We start from the raw sequence: 13977 nt of genomic DNA on the forward strand, positions 1-13977 counted from the left end.
TACCCAAGCTGTCGGGGAGAACTGATAGCATCTCCTGGCCCATGTCCACCACCCCCTTACCCACATTAGATGGAGGGACTGCAGCTCCCCATAAGTGCCCAAGCAGCTCTTATCATGGCCCGGTGGCTGTGGATCTTCAGCTCACGAGGCCCTGCCCCCAAGCCAGGCTGGGAGCCAGAGCTGGGTCACAGTAAGAGCCATGTGGGCAGCTGTAGGGAGCTGTGGACCCTCCACCTGCCCTGGTTGTAAGGTTCAGGGGTGGAGACATGGGCTGGGGGCCACTCTCAGACCCACCCCCCGGCTTCTGGCTTGGCCAGGAGGTGGCACCTCAGGAGGAAGAGAAGGGGAAGGAGTGGGGCCCTCACTTTTAGGAAGAATCTGCTGCTTCTGCCCCAACCTAGCCCCCTAGTGTACACCCAGCTAGGCTAATGGGAGATTGTTTATGTTGACCTGGGTACCATCACTCAGAGATGTGGAGCTCCTACCTCAACAGACATACCCCTTCTGTCAGAGTAGGCTGCATCTGGCGGTTATGCTGGCATAGCTACAGCACCATAGCTTTGCTGCTTCAGTTCCTTTAGAGTAGACAAGGCCTCAGGACAGTAACACAAAAAGACTAGGGCTTTCCCGCAGTCATGGGTGGTGTGTGACCTGCTGGCTTGAAGATGTTATCCCTCAACCCCACCCATTCTGCCCAAAGCCCCACCCCTTCAGTGCCCCACACTAGAGCCCAGAGCCTCGCACCACAGTTGCCAGCTAGTGACCCAGAGCACCATGAGGATGAACATCACGGCCCCAGCCCCAGAGTGCAGCGCCAGCCCTTCTCTCGCATCCCCAGAATTGCAGGAGTGCAGCAGCATCCCCCTACCCCAGACCTGGAGTGCTGAGAGAGCGAGCAGCCCCGCCCTGGGATCATAGGCACAGGAACTAGGGTTGTGGGGGATGCTGCAGCATCCCCGGGCTCCCAGCTGCCAGTCCTGCACTCAGGGTCTCAGTTGGTAGCCCAGTGTTTGGGGTACCGATTACTGACCTCATGCACCCAGGGCTCTGGCTGCCGCCCCGCACACTCAAGCCTCTTCTCCTGCCCCACATGCCTGGGGTCCCAGTTGCCGGCCCCTGCATGCCCGGGGTCTTGGCTGTCGGCCTCAGCTATGGAGGTGGGGTGGGAGAAAAGAGAAGGGGGCTGGCTTTCTGCTCCTCCAATATTAAAAATGTTGCAATGTCACTGCTCAGGACAAGCCTGCCAGCCCCAGCCTGAGCTGGGACCATAGCACATGGGAAGAGCTGATTCATAGCAGAGTAAGAAACAGGAGAGGGACCAGGGGTGCAGCATGGGTGAGGTCCACACCTGGCTATTTGGGGAGGCACAGTCTTAGGGTGACCAGATGTCCTGATTTTATAGGGACAGTTCCAATTTTTTGAGGCTTTTTCTTATATAAGCTCCTATTACCCCCCATCCCCTGTCCCGATTTTTCACACTTGCTGTCTGGTCACCCTACAAAGCCTCCCCTGCCTATGATACCCTCCACCCATGTCCACAGCTAAAAACTCAGGGACTGGGGCAGAAAAAAGAGTCTATGAAGCAGTGTGTCTGGAGAGAAAGAAATACAGGCCCAAGACAGCTGCCAGTCAGGACAGATTGGCAGTGCCTGGCCAGAGATTTCTGCAGAACGGAGTGGCTTATGTTTGTTTGTTACCCCTGTTCCCTCTTGTACATTTAATAAATAAACAGTATCACTGATTTGTGCTGTAAATGTGAAACTGTCCTGCTGGGCCCTGAATTGGGCAACTTTTTTGTTTAGTTTAGTTTTTGTTTTTTTTTAATTTAGGCTTTTTAAAAAAAATGAAATAAAATAAATAAAATAAAACACGTGCCTATCCAAGGATCTAGGTTTCCCTGCCATAAATTACAAATAAACAAATAAAATCTGAAAGCCAAGGTAGGTTAGGAAACATCTTTTATTGGCGTAACGTCTGCTGGTGAGAGAGACAAGCTTTAAAACTTGCAGAGAGCTCTTCTTCAGCTCTGGAAAACTTACTGACAGTGTCACAGCTAAATACAACATAGAACAGATTGTTTATCATAAGTAGTTAACATATATTTCAAGGGACCAAAATAAAATAAAATAAAACCAGTTCTTATCCAAGGATCTGGGCATCTGCCATTAATTACAGTTAAACTAATACAATTACACAGCCAGTCAAACATAAAACTCCCATCCAAGAACTCTGATTTCCCTCAAAAGCCTTTCTCTGGAGCACCTTGCAGTGAATTGAACTGAAAGCTTCCACATATTATTTTAAATAGAAACGTCTTGACTTGCAGAACTGTCCAGTTCACATCATATTCAGAGGATTTAGATAAAAAACATAAAAACTTTTGCTGGAATGTTGCAACATAACACAACTTTATTGCTTATCTTTCAGAAGGACAACACACATGAACCAAAACCAGAGAGAGACAAAGCAGGCTGCTCTCTAAAAAACAGAGAAGTACAATTCACCCAACCTTAGCCAAGGTTGGCTGGTTGCACACTGACTCTGACCCCATGTTTCTTTACTGAGCTCCCTGGAAAGCAGGACCAGGAAAACCCCATAGAATGTAAATCCAGTGATCATAATGTTAAGAAATTTTCAATACATTCATCGTAAGAAACACATTATGTTTTGCTTTCTGTCGTTCTCCTCTGACTAGGCTGATGGTGTGGAGTGACATGTGCCTTTACAATGACTCTAATTCAGCAAACCATCACTTTTAAGTTCACATTCTGAACTTAATAGTGATTTATGTGAGTAGTTTGCTGAACTGGGGCTTATAACAGGTTGCCATAAACATACAGCTAAGGGTAGCATGAAATCCCTCCTTTACCTGTAAACTGTGAAGAAGCTCAAATAACCTGGTTGGCACCTGACCAAAAGGACCAATAAGGGGAGAAGATTCTTTCAAATCTGTGGGGGAAGGTTTTTGTTTTCTCTCTTTGTGTGTCCTCTCTGGGTCAGCGAGGAACCAGGGCAGGGGAAATACATCTCCTAAAGCCATATCTGAACTAAGCATATAAGATTACAAATTGTAAGTAATAGGAAGGAAATGCGTTAGATTATCTTTTGTTTTAGCTTGTGAATTTTCCCTAGGCTAAGAGGGAGATTTATTCCTGTTTTTTTTGTAATGTTAACGTTTTACCTAGAGGGGAATTTTCTGTGTTTTTAATCTTATTACCCTGTAAAATTACCGTCTATCTTGATTTTACAGAGGTGCTTCTTTTACTTTTTCTTTATAATAAAGTTCTGCTTTTAAGAACCTGATTGGTTTTTAGTGTCCAAAAAATCCAAGGGCTGGTCTGTGCCCACTTTGTTAACCTATTTGGTGGGTATATTATTCTCAAGCCTCCCCAGGAAAGGGGGTGAAAGGGCTTTGGGGGGAACAGGAACTCCAAGTAGTTCTTTTCCTTGAATCTTTGTCTAACTCACTTGGTGGTGGCAGCAGTGCTCATCCAAGGACAGGGAAAAATTTGTGCCTTGGGAGAGTTTTTAACCTAAGCTGGTAGAGGTAAGCTTAGGGGGTCTTTCATGAGGGTCCCCACATCTGTACCCCAGAATTCAGAGTGGAGAAGGAACCTAGACATAGATATTCTCTCGTGTTTTCAGTATCTCACTATTTTGACTCGGATAAATCAGTCTGAGTATGTGGAAAGGCAATGGGTACACTGATATCTCTGCTATGAGGAGCTATCTTCTCTCCCAGCTTTCTCCATTCAGAGCTCCCATAGGTATGTTTCAAACCCTACCCTAAGGGCCAAATGAGCCTGTATCAAAACAATTTATTGTGAACAATATTCATAAAATATCAGGGTTGGAAGGGACCTCAGGAGGTCATCTAGCACAATCCCCTGCTCAAAGCAGGACTAATCCCCAGAGAGTTTTTGCCCCAGATCCCTAAATGTCCTTCAAGGATTGAATTCACAACTCTGGGCTTAGCAAGCCATTGCTCAAACCACTGAGCTATCCCTCCCCCCTGTATTGTAAATGTCTAGTTCTTTTCCAATGGACTTTTTTTCATATGTGACACAGAATTATATGTTATTTTAAGTGAGATACAAGAGAAAGAAGTAGGTTTTGGCTACACCGAGCAATTCTGACAGCACAATTTTTAGCACCACTAGATAAGCCTGAGTAGTTTCTTAGTTGTCTGCTCTAGGAGAACATTCACACACCTCAGTGTCAGGTGACAGAGGAATGTTTGATGGAATCAGTATGTACCACGCCTTCTGCACTGTGTGCTTAATGCAATAAATGGGCATGTCAGAGCTGACAGTAAAATAACAAAGACAAATTGAGACTGGTGCTGAGGAGATTGCTGGAGGTGCAGCAATAAACATGGTGCGGATATCAAAGTCCATGAACGGCTGAGAGAGAGGACAGACAGGAGGGGGATGAGGGTGTTTGACAATGTAATGAGTCAAAATCTTCCCTGGAGTAACACCATTGAATATCTGTGTTGAATTTTGTCCAGTAGGTCTGTTATGTGCACTCCATTTGGAAGAAACAGAAAGTCCTAAAAAATATTCAGAGCCAAAGGGCACGCACATGAATGGTGAGTTTAGAGTGAAAGTTTTGTTGGTGAAAAATACCACCAAGAGTCTGCAGAGACAATCTGCAGAAACAGAACCCCACTAATTACACCTCACTCTGCTGTTCTCACTCCTGTGGAGTTCAGGGCCACCCAGAGGATTCGGGGGCCTGGGGTCTTCAGCGGCATGGGGCCACCACTTCAGCGGTAGTTCGGCGATGGGGGGTCCTTCCGCTCTGGGACCTGCCGCCAAAGTGCCCCTAAGGCCTGATGCAGAGCCCCCTGCTGCCAAAATACCGCTGAAGACCCAGCACTTTGGTAGCAAGTCCCGCTTTGTTGGTAATTCGGTGGCGGGGGGTCCTTCCGCCCTGAGGAGAAAGGACCCCCCGCTGCCAAAGACTCAGAGTGGAAGAAGCTCTGGGGGCCTGGGCCCCACGGGAGTTTTCTGGGGGCCCTGATGCGAGTGAAGGAACCTGCTCCAGGGGCCCTGAAAAACTCTCGTGGGGGCCCCTGTGGGGCCTGGGGAAAATTACCCGAATTGTCCCCCACCGGGCGGTACTAGTGGAGTTACACCTCACTCTGCCAGTGGTAGCCATGGCCAAGAGCTTCAAAATGGACTGGGTGTGTTGGGTGCCCAATTTGAGAGACCTTGAAGGGGTCTGAATTTCAAAAAGTGCTCAGGAGTCCCACTCTGAATATCAGATCTTCTTAATGTTGCTCAAGCTCAAGCACCCAAAATCAACAGTCATTTTAGAAACACTTGGCCATTGCATTCATTAGGACTGTTCATGGTGTAGGGTACCAATCTGTACGCATCAAGTCCACAGTGTCCATGTTTAAAGAAGGCTGAGATCAGCAGTACAATCATCCTCCGACAGCAGAACCCACTGCCCCCTCTGACTTCAATGCCAGTCATTTCCCTCTCATGTCTTTAGATTTTCATAGTCAGATTAAAAATAAATAAATATATGGAGATACATCTATCTCCTAGAACTGGAAGGGACCTTGAAAGGTCATTGAGTCCAGCCCCCTGCCTTCATTAGCAGGACCAAGTACTGATTTTGCCCCAGACCCCTAAGTGGCTCCCTCAAGTATTAAACTCACAGCCCTGGATTTAAGGAGGCTAATGCTCAAACCACTGAGCTATCCCTCCCCCAATATCAATTTGTTTCTTCAGATATTTATCTAATTTTTCAGCAAACTGGAGCTTGGTTTGTGCAGTGTCACAAATTATATAGTTTTTAGAAAGATATTTGGACTCAGAAAGTAACTCAAACATGAAAATAGTAATTTAAATGTAAAGAAAGACACATTTGACAATGTGGGGCTTGTCTACATGGGGATTTAATAGCTTAATTAATCCATTTTAAATTCACACATTTTTCTACTCTGGAATAATGTTTTGAGTACTCTCATGTACCCAAACCCTTTTTTGCTGATGGCTTATGTAGATTTTCTTAGTAACTTATGTCTTTAAGGTTATGTTTACGTTAAAATTAAAAAGACCCTGCAGCCCAGGTCAACTAACTTGGGATCACTGGGCTCTGACTGTGGGGCTAAAAATGACGTGTAGACATTCAGGCTCAGGTTGAAGCCTGGGGTCTGAAACCCATCCCCTTTGTGGAGTTTCAGAGCCTATGCTCCAGCCTGATCCCAGATGTCTACACTGAAATCTATAGCCCCAGAACCCAACCTCAGCCATTGCCATGCTACGGGGCTTTTATTGCAGCGTAGACATTCCCTAAGGCATAGGCCATTGTAACAAAAATCCTAGAGATACTGATGAGTGCAAAGGGGCAGGAAAAGTGCTGGATATCCATAGCAGAGAATTCCTGCTCTGTAGGGAAGTAAATCCTCTGGCTTAGAGCTTGTGTGGCTGGCTTGCATGCCACCCCAGCTCCTGCGCTGTATGGCATAGGGGCATGAACTAGCATATCTTGAGCATTACAGATGGCCCTTTGGGGCGATAGCTAGGAAAAGCCCCAGAGCTGGCATAGAACTAGTCTCAGAATTAGGAAGTTGCAACCCTTTCCTTTGTTCTCCCCACTGCCACATTGCCAAAGTTTGCTCAGCTGGAACAGGGTGCGGCTAAACATATGGTTATGCCACAGTCACTAGGTGTGACTGCAGCTGGAGGGGACATGCCTGAGCCAGCTTTAATCTCACAACCTTAGTTCCCGGAGTGGAGCGGTGAAGCTGGCACCCCACGGCTAGCCCTGGGAGCAAGTATCCTGGGTTCTGGGCTGGTTCATGCAGCCTGGACATTCCCCTGCTTCTCTGGCCTATTTTGCCTCAGGGAGAGTTAGTGCCTCCTGCAGCCTTGGAGAAGGGTGGGCGCTGTGTCCTGCTTGAGCAGCAGTGGTGTTGCGATCACATGGCAGTATCCTTCCTGAGTACTAGGACTATGATAGTAAATGGCCCTTTCACCCCACCTCTCACATGATCTCACCACACACATACTCACCCCCATGCTGATGGGACACAGTGACACCTTCCCATACTGTTCAGCTTTCCCTGTGTCATACAGTGACACCAGGAAGGAATAGCTTGCTGTATTTCAAGAGGGAATAATGAGAAATCAGGTGTCTTGAATTTCTGAGCATCTGCATCTATTTTGATTGCTGCTTTCATTTCAGATCAGCCCCCATCTCTTCCCACATGAGCTACCAGAGGCATGGAGCTACGGGAACAACTCTCCAGCTGCTTGTTCCTTGCTATACTCCTAGCAACAATTCCCTTTTCAGATAAAAGTATTGTCCATAAAACACATCTCTGCAGCACATAATCCCTGGGGGAGATGCTGACACCTGCACAAAACCCCTGCTGGTATTTGTGTTTCAGCAGAGAAAATTATTTTGTTTGTGTTACTGAGATACAAACAGGTGATTCAGGAGGCATTGGGGATCTGGTCCTGGCTGGTTTAATGGCTTTTCACTCTCTCAGCACCCAGCCTTCAACAGAAGGGCAGATTGGGATGTGTTAGGCACCTGGGCAGAGCACAATGCTCCATGGATATCCTCTGCTTACCAGAACCCTTGGAAACCAGCTGCTCTAACTTACACCAGGGGGCTGGGCAGGCCTTACCTGGCCCCAGAATACAGAGAGTGAAGGTGCCTTAAAGGCCTTTTTCTCTTCCATCCTTGCCCCAAGTGCAGGGACTAGGGAGCGGAGAAACAGACCCGGCCCGCTGACGTCCCTGTCGAAAGGCTTATCTGCACTTCAGTGTAGACACACACACTACAGCGACAGGAGGGGTTCTCCCATCACTGTAGTGAATCCATCTCCCCAAGATGCAAAAGCTAGGTTGACAGAAAAATACCCGCATCAATCTAGTGCTGTCTACACTGGGATTAAGTCAGCCTAACTGCATCACTCAAGGGTGTGGATTTTTCACACCTCCCCCCCCCGCCCACATGAGCAATATAATTGTGCCAACTTAATTTGGGGGTGGGAAAGTGGGGATGGAGAGGCATGTGGAGAGAAGTCTAAGCAGTGGGCTGCACACAGGACCTCTGACATGGAGGGACCATGGGGCACTTGGCATGGGGACAGAGTGGAAGGAGGGACACACAGAGTCCCTGGTATGTGGAAAGGTTGAGTGGCTGCAGGGAGTCCCTGAAATAGAGGGGACTGGAATGGGGTCCCACAGGGAGTTGTGCGGGGATGGAGAGATGAAAGGAGCCCCTGGTGCATACAATGAGCTCCAACTGCATAAGCTATGAACCGTGTGACCTACAAACTCCAGTTTACAGGGGACTGTGGCATGTGAGGTGCTACGAACCCACAACTCCCAGTGACTTCAGGGTGACTTCCGGGAAGCTGGTTAGCATGTGTGTAGGGTCTTTTATGGTTTTCTTGCAACAATGCTTTCTTACACACAATACACTTACCTATCATACCATTTGCCCAAACATGCAAAAGAAAAAATGTGATTAGCTAAAGAACAGCAAAATCGTCACCCTTTCTGCATAGGAAACTGACAGAAATGATTCTTACAAGGGAGAGGAAATATTCAGTTTGTCACAATGTAAAGTATTTGATTAGTACAATGTGGGCACACTCTCTCCTGCATTGGGGCATCTGATCTATTTCTCACCACAGTGCACACATACGAATGCATTGTTTTGAGGAAACAAGATGTGAAACATTATCATTTTTTATTCCCCCCAGAAACCTCTGAGGAGAACACTGGTAAGCCTGTATTCTTTGTTGTCTACTTTCAATAACACCAACATGTTTATTATAATAGATTATGAGTAACATCATAATTATAAAAGGTAAAAACCATTGGTGAACTTCCTTATAGATATACACTACAGCAACAGGAGGAATTCTTCCATCACTGTAGAGAATCCATCTCCCCGAAAGGCGAAAGATAGGTTGACAGAAGAATTTTTGCATCAATCTAGTGCTGTCTACACTGAGCTTAGGTCGGCTTAACTGCACCACTCAAGAGTGTGGATTTTTCACCCCCCAAACAATGTAGCTAGGTTGACCTAAATGTTGAGTGTAGACCTGACCTGAGTATTGGCATTGGCACGTGGCATTTTGGAGACCGGGCAGCTGTGCAACTTGCCATTTATTGTGGAGACTCGCCATGATCTGAAATTCCCTGGAGAAGCATGTGAAGAATTACTTTGCACTGCAGCAGGAAAAACACAGAAACTGGGCCAGTGCCCTGAATTAAAAATAAAGCCATAACAAAGCGACAATGCTGTCTCCCTGAAGATAGTCCCTTCCCAATCTCTCTCATGTTGCTTTAGCTGTCGCTTCTGTGACCATTGATGTGCTGGGTCCCCAGGGCCAGGGGACTGATGTAGCCTGCAGGTCAACAGGGTTGTTCCTCAAACCTGATCTCCACTGGGTTACAAAGAATGTGCAGGATCTGCAGCCTGCAACCAAAACAGAGCAGGATCATGAACTTCTGTTCAGTGCTCTAGGCCACATTACAACCCTGGGAGAGGAAACTGGAGAAATCAGCTGTGTTTTCCAGAACAGCCTATAATAGATGACTGGCAGATAGGTTGACATTGCAGGCCTATGTGTTAATAGATGTAATATGACTATTTTTGAATGCTGCATCAGATCAATTCCCGAATTTCAGGGAATGTTCTAGATATCAATGGGCAGAACCTCGTTAGTTTTGGTGAAATCTGAAAGTTGGAAAGGAGAAATGGAGAACACATGGATTGTCTGGCACCTGGATATCAGAGCTAGTACTTTCAACAACCTCCGTAATTGTCTGTAGGTCAAAGACCCAGTTGATGACATACACCTTGCAGCATAACAACTCCCCCATCTCATTTTTCTCCATGTCTGAATAGAATTTAAAAATAGTGAAACACTGAAAGAGAAAGAAAAGAAGAGAGAAAGGAGAAAGGACAATAAGATTGTGGGGGTGGGAAGGTGGGGATGGAGAGGCATGTGGAAAGAAGGGTAATGGGGCTGCACATGGAACCCCTGGCATGAAGGATCAATGGGACACTTGGCGTAGGAACAGAGTGGAAGGAGGGACACACAGAGCCGCTGGCATGGGGGAAAGATTGGGTGGCTGCAGGGAGTCCCTGCAATAGAGGGGAATGGGATGGGGTCCCACAGGGAGTTGAGCGGGGATGGAGAGATGAAAGAAGCCCCTAGTGCATGCAGTGAAGTCAGCCTGCATAAGCTATGAACTCTGTGACCCCCCCCATCCCAGTTTATAGGATCCTGAGGGATGTGAGGTGCTAAGAACCCATGACTTCAGGGTCACTTCAGAGAAACTGGTTAGCATGTGTGTAGGGGCTTTTATTGTTTCCTTGAACACTGTGCACTTATCTTTCATATCATTTCTCGAAATACATACAAGAAAAGAAGAGATTAGCTAAAGAACACCGAAAATCTCACCCTTTCTGCATAGGAAACTGACAGAAATGATTCTTACAAGGTAGAGGAAATACTCATTTTGTCACAATGGAAATTATTTGATTAGTTAATGTGGGCACACTCTGTCCTTCACTGGGGCCTCTGATCGATTTCCCACTCCAGGGCACACATACGAATGCACAGTTTAGAGGAAACAAGATGTAAAATATTTTCTTTCTTTTTTCCCTCAGAAAGCCTTGAGAAGAGCACTGGGAAGTCTGCATTTTTGTTCTCTACTTTCAATCACATCACATGTTTATTACTATTCATTATGAGTAATATCATAATAATCAAAGTTAAAAACCTTCGGTGAGCTCCAGACAACAGCCCTTTTAGGCACTACGACAATTTTAAGGAAATCAAAGGAGAACAGGTGTGTTTTTAGTACCTAAAATAAGGGAATTCTGTAGAGCGTTTAATGAAAGTCCTGACCATCCAAACCTACAAAGTCAATTTGTGGTCAGGATTTATTAGTGACTCAATGGGCTAAATTTAAGAAAGGAGCTTTCCCCTTTTTATGCTTAAAGATTTTGTATGTTGTGAAAGCTATTTTTTTTAAACCCTCACTGATGTAATATTGAGGAACAAAAATAATAAATGAGAATTATAATGCTGTGCTTTTTTTGTTTGTTTTAAATCCTGACAGGTCTGTAACCATTTCGTCTATTTCATTTTTCAAATAATTTTAATTATGGTTTCAGAAAATACACACAACAAAAGACCCCAAACAATCTAGAACCGTTCTCTATCTTTAAAATAGAAAGACACTGTTGGATCAGGACAAATCTATGTGTTGGATATTTTCAGTAACTAATGACATTTTTTATTTGTCTTGTTCTACAGAAAAAATGGTTGACGTTAACTTATCCCTAGAAGACAAGATTCTTATTGGCACGGTTGTGGTCCTCATTGTTATCATCATTATCATCTTAAGTTATTATTGTTCAAGTAGGAAAATCTTCCTTTTACATTTTTAAGCTTTCTTCATATTTACAATATAAGGCCAAATTCTGCTTAAATAATGTGTGTGACATATAGACTACTTCTGACCTAAATGAAATAGTGTATTCCTCTTTCTTTATTTTTTTTTAACTTAGTTTTGTGTACTCTTTTAGGGGTGGTGATTTTAAAGATGTAACTGATTTTAGGGAAGTGTTAATCTTATGTTTTTAAAATTTGTATCTGTTTTATTGACCATTGTTTTAAATTAACGTTTCTATTTATTGCATTGTGTGCAATGGCCTATGGCTATGGTGCTATATCAAATCACTTACTCAGTCTTTACTGAAATTGGCATCAAGGAAATATTTGGTGAGGAGGGCCTGCAGTTTTTGGTCCACTATTTGCAAATGGCATAAATTATTACTAGAAACAGGCTCCAAATTGGAACCAATTTTGACTCACACTCTCATATATTTGTGGGTCTTTGACTTCATTATTTTGATTCAGTGCATTATAGATGGACAAGCCATGAAATATGTCTCTGGATACAGATTTAAATTCCATCCCATCACCATATTGAGGAAAGAAGGAGGGAGACCTGGCTTTGGAAACCAAGCCCAGGAATAATCACTCTAAGGGAAGTGATTATTCCCCTCTATTTGGCAATGGTGAGGCCACATCTGGAGTATTATGTCCAGTTTGGGGGCCCCCACTACAGAAATGATGTGGACAAATTGGAGAGAATCCAGCAGAGGGCAACAAAAATGGTTAGGGGGCTAGGGCCAGTGACTTATGAGGAGAGGCTGAGGAAACTGGGCTTATTTAGTCTGCAGAAGAGGAGTGGGGGGGGGGGGATTTGATAGCAGCCTTCAACTATCTGAAAGGGGTTCCAAAGAGGATGGAACTTGGCTGTTCTCAGTGTTGGCAGATGATAGAACAAGGAGTAATGGTCTCAAGTTGCAGTGGGAGAGGTTTAGGTTGGATATTGGGAAACACTATTTCACTAGGAGGGTGGTGAAGCACTGGAATGGGTTACCTAGGGAGGTGGTGGAATCTCCATCCCTAGAGGTTGTAAGGCTCAGTTTGACAAAGCCCTGGCTGGGATGATTTAGTTAGTGCTGGTCCCGCTTTGAGCAGGGGATTTGACTATATGACCTTCTGAGGTCTCTTCCAACCCTAATCTTCTATGATTCTGTGCTTCTATGAAAACATTTCCCCACACCCAATATATAGGATGCTCCAAGACCATCTGTTCCAGGGGTCCCATCTCCTCACTCCATGCTGGGAGCCCAGCTGCACTGAGACTTCCAGCTCTCCGCTCCCCACTGGGAGTCTGGGTGGTTGTCTCATTCACAGTGGGGATTGGGAAGACGAGAGCTCAGGCAACTGCCCCACTCCTGCTAGGGACCATGGAGCAGAGAGCAGAGGGTCTGCCATGCTCCCAGTGGGGAGTGCAGAGCCGAGAGTAGGGATGGGGGCAGCCAAGATCCCAGTTGGGAGCATGGAACTGAGAGTGGCAGGAGTGGAGGAGGGCAGCTGGTGGGAAGCCAGGAGGCAAGTGTTCTCCCAGTGGGGAATGTGCAGCCGAGTGCCCGGGTGGTGGCTCTGCTTCTACCAGAGTTTGTGAAACCAAGAGTATGGGGGGGAGGGGAAGCTGCAGGGCTTATAGCAGGATGGAAAGCTGGGAGGGGGCAGCTTGCAGGAACCCTAGGGTAGCTGGGCTCCCATCAGAGAGCTGCGAGCTGAGCTAAGAACCCTGGCTCTCAGCTTCCCACACTGTCCCTCTTAGATCAGTAGAAGAGCTCATGGTGAGGACATGCACCATTGACCGAAGGAGGGTAGTGTGGACATCAACCACTGCAGTATTGCTGTGGTGGCTGTAAGTTGACCTAATATAGTTTTTAGTGTTGACATGCCCACAGTGTCTGAGACCTAACGCTGCCTCGTTGGGGCAATATCCTCTTGCTTAATTACTTTCTTGAGTGGTGGTGTTGGGCGGTGGTGAAAGCCCTTCTGGGCCTTCTCTGGGAGGAAGATGGAAGGGAAGAGTTGGTGTTAGAAGATGGGTGTTCCAGGAATCTGAAACACACTGATGCAACCATATGCTTTGATCATGCCAATCGTTCCACATAGCATCAGGGTCTGCCTAGAAGAATGTGGATTTGGGGCCATAATCTGTGAATATCCTTAAGTGTTTTCATCAGGACTGACACACTGAACTCTATAGGGTTTTAGGGAATGAGTAATTGCTATTGGCATCTCTGTGGGTATTTTCATATGTTATCTCAGACTTTTTTATTTTAGGAGAAAGAAGGCGAGATCCTGAAGAAGGTAACAAATGGGGCAGATCAATGTAAAGTTTTGCCAAGTATTTATGTTTATTCATATATATATATATACACACACACACAAACACAAAAGGTAAGCAGAAAAAATACTATTTGTAGTTAGCACTACTTTCCCAGACAAATATGTAACCAGTGAATTAGCCAATCTGTTCCATACTTTTTTGGAAATTTTAGGAAAAAATCCCCTCAGCTTTTTTTGAGACATTAAAATTACATTTT

The 13977-nt window shown here is 45.5% G+C and overlaps 2 protein-coding genes across 21 annotated transcripts in view; both read left to right on the top strand.

The window, feature by feature from the left end:
• Positions 1-13977, top strand: part of LOC127036722 (butyrophilin subfamily 1 member A1-like) — a 294970-nt gene that overhangs the window by 149667 nt on the left and 131326 nt on the right. The gene's annotated exons all lie outside the window — the stretch shown is intronic.
• LOC127036720 (butyrophilin subfamily 1 member A1-like) overlaps positions 1-13977 on the top strand; it is a 40333-nt gene that overhangs the window by 2394 nt on the left and 23962 nt on the right. Inside the window, exons 1-5 of one of the 8 annotated variants that reach the window (XM_050927872.1) lie at positions 7398-7449; positions 8738-8758; positions 10664-10777; positions 11312-11416; positions 13715-13741. In XM_050927872.1, the coding sequence (XP_050783829.1) occupies positions 11317-11416; positions 13715-13741 (127 nt within the window). In that variant the 5' untranslated portion in view covers positions 7398-7449; positions 8738-8758; positions 10664-10777; positions 11312-11316. The other 7 variants (XM_050927871.1, XM_050927867.1, XM_050927868.1 and 4 more) reach the window with 7 other exon arrangements.

This window comes from Gopherus flavomarginatus, chromosome 18, assembly GCF_025201925.1.
Source record: "Gopherus flavomarginatus isolate rGopFla2 chromosome 18, rGopFla2.mat.asm, whole genome shotgun sequence".
In the NCBI taxonomy this organism is placed as follows: Eukaryota; Metazoa; Chordata; order Testudines; family Testudinidae; genus Gopherus; species Gopherus flavomarginatus.